Here is a 3,108-nt window from a genome sequence, read left to right on the forward strand (position 1 = left end):
TCAGTTTTATTACGTCATAAATTGATTTTTCCGTACATTTCTGCCATATGTACATTAAACCACTGATAAGCTACCACTAAATATTGTAGAAACTTAATTTGCTGTAAAGTTGCTTTGCAATGATTTGTATCGTGAAAAGCGCTGTACAAATAAACTTGACTTGACAGATTTGACTAAATTCAGATTAAATGAGCTTCATTCAAAACCGTAAAACAGACACCAGTGACGCACATCAGATGAATTCAAAATTAATATGGTGAGTTGCAACGCCGCTTGGTACCAATATATTCATTAATTAAAAAAAAAAAATTGTTTACATTTAAATTATTTTTTAAAATATATATTATTTTTATTTTTATTTATTTAAATGGTTTACAATTAAAATATATATTCATTTGATTAAAATTGTTTAAATTTAAATTATTTTTTAAATATATATTCTTTTTATTTTTATAAGTTTAAATTGTTTACAATTAAAATATATATTCATTTTATTAAAATTGTTTCAATTTAAATTATTTTTTAAAATATAAATTAATTTCATTTTTTAAAACTGTTTTAATTTAAACTATTTTTAAACGCATATTCGTTTTATTTTTTAAATTGCACATTTTCATCCAATTAATCGGAGAAAAAAAAAAAATCAATAGTTAAATCAATTAACAAAATAACAGCTACTAGCATTTGATTTAAGGAGAAAAAGACTGAAAACAGCAAATCTAATATTATTTTACAGATAGTTTTGACTGTAAATTCCGATTAAAAGAGCTTCACTCAAAGCCACAAAGCACACGCAGTGATGCACATCAGATGAATTCAGTATTAAAGCTTGGTAACTTTAAACAACTAAACTAAGAAGCTGCTTCATGACGTGACAAAAGCATGAAATCCTGACAGAAAGCTCTGCATGTGTGTTATCCTGCTTCATGAGGACTGGGCTGATTTAGGGTCCGTCATTATTTTCCCGTCATCATCAAATAAACTTCAAACGCGCCTCGCTCCCTGCAATCAGGCTACATAATGGCCATGTTCACACAGACGTGCGTAAATGATTGAAATGTGTGTGTGTTTACTGACCGCTCCTGTTTGAGAGCGTATTCCAGCATCTTTATCCGTCTCACCAGATCCTTCTTCAGGTTCTCCTGGCCTTTCCTCTCACCCTGCAGGAACGCGATCTGAGCCTGCAATAAAATATACATACATACTCATTATTTATATAGAGCTAGAAATTGGCCTAGAAAGAATGATTTTCATTACAGAAATTTGCATTTAGATATTCATGTGAAAGATCATTTGTGACATTATTTTAATTGACAATTAAGCACTTTTTTTTATCCCAGACGATAATTACTGTAAGTATAAATTGTAGTATGTGTTGTATTAAATTTAATTCATGCTGATTTAAAAAAAAAAAAAAAAAAAAAAAAAAAAAAAAAAAAAAATTTTAATTACAAAAAAAAAAAAAAAAAAAAACAGAAAATAAAACTAAATACAAAAAAAACAGAAAAAAATTATGATTTTATTACACTGTTTTTTTAAAAACTCATGCCAATAAAAAACAAATAGAAAAAAATATAATAAAAATGGAAAATATTGTTTACATTACAGTGTAAAAAAGATTTTTCAATTGAAAAAAAAAAAAAAAAAAGATTAGAAAAAAAATTATGCCAATTAAAAAAAATAGAATTGAAAAATAAAAATACAATAGACATTCCTAATTTATGACATTAATTGACAATTAAGCACTTTTTTTATTCCAAATGACAATTACTGTATGTATACATCACTGTAGAGTGTGTTGTACTGAAATTAATTCATGCTGATTTAAAAAAATATAAATATAATAGAAAAATAAAAATATAATACAAAAATTGGAAAAACAATGATTTTCATTACACTGTAAAAATGTTTTTTCAAAGTTAAAGATTATTGGAGTATGTTTTACAAGAAGATACGATTTCAATCTTTGTTCAAATTTCATGTTTAATTCAATGTGTTGCTGTTTCTTTGTTAATTTCTGAAAAAAAAATCACATATATACATACATACATATGCATAATATATGCGTGTTATAAATGCGTATGTGTGCTTGATTCTCTTTTAGTGTGAAACAGACTTTGCTGCTAACGGCATCTTGAAGAGCAGCAGCGCTTGACACCATGTGACCGCGTCACCTGACATGCTTCCCTGAGTTTTCCTGGAATGTCTGGAATTTGTCTCTAAATCAGACCCGTTCATAATGCAGGAAGTCAATTCACAAGTCTGTTCATGACAGAAACACAATCAGATCAACACAACACCACCACAATGATGATGGAGGCGGTCATCCAGAAGATAGAAGAGACAGCACTAACTACACAGCACTACCTAGACAGCACGTTAAGGCATCATATGCACTGATCAAAACAACGGGCATTTATGCTGCCTTAGAGATGAGTTTAAGGCTGTGTTCATATTAGTAGTTCAGTTCTCTTGGCTCTTTTTGTCCGGACTAAAACAGAACATGACACATTTAGTCCTGATTCACTTTGCATTCACACTGTCATTATTAACACTGAACCTAAAGATACGTCGTAACCTGATTGGATGCTTTTATGAACTTACACACTTTACACACACACACACCACACACACACACACACACACTCACACTCTACACACACACACCAAAAACTACTACAAATGACAAAAACACAACAAAATTACTGCAACAAGCTAAAATTAAAATAAAAATAAAATATAAAAATAAAAATTTATTCAAAACATTAATGGTAAATATAATAGTATGTTTATAATACTAAACTAACTGTGAAGTGAAACCCCATCACACATTCATTCATGAGATTTCTGCAGGTTACACCAAACTTTCTTCACCTGCTGCAAAACCACAAATATGAAGAAAAACTGGGCCGCAGCGAGTCATCCGGGAGCAGGACAGTCGTGAGGAATGATGGGAGAAATCCTCGTCACACATGATACAGAACTAACCCATTAAAGCGCATCTGCATTTCCTTCAAGTGTGTCGACGAGCTCAATGACTGCAGTCTGGACGCCACAAATGAGAGGCGGCTAGTGAGACTCGAACCCTCAAAACCCAAAGCCCGGGGG

The 3,108-nt window shown here is 30.6% G+C and overlaps 1 protein-coding gene across 1 annotated transcript in view; it reads right to left on the minus strand.

The window, feature by feature from the left end:
- Positions 1-3,108, minus strand: part of LOC107740073 (striatin-like) — a 60,688-nt gene that overhangs the window by 27,394 nt on the left and 30,186 nt on the right. Inside the window, exon 3 of the mRNA XM_016552353.1 lies at positions 1,018-1,181. Coding sequence (XP_016407839.1) covers positions 1,018-1,181 — 164 coding nt within the window. The remainder of the gene's footprint in view (positions 1-1,017; positions 1,182-3,108) is intronic.

This window comes from Sinocyclocheilus rhinocerous, unplaced genomic scaffold (assembly GCF_001515625.1).
Source record: "Sinocyclocheilus rhinocerous isolate Xijiao unplaced genomic scaffold, SAMN03320098_v1.1 scaffold1186, whole genome shotgun sequence".
In the NCBI taxonomy this organism is placed as follows: Eukaryota; Metazoa; Chordata; class Actinopteri; order Cypriniformes; family Cyprinidae; genus Sinocyclocheilus; species Sinocyclocheilus rhinocerous.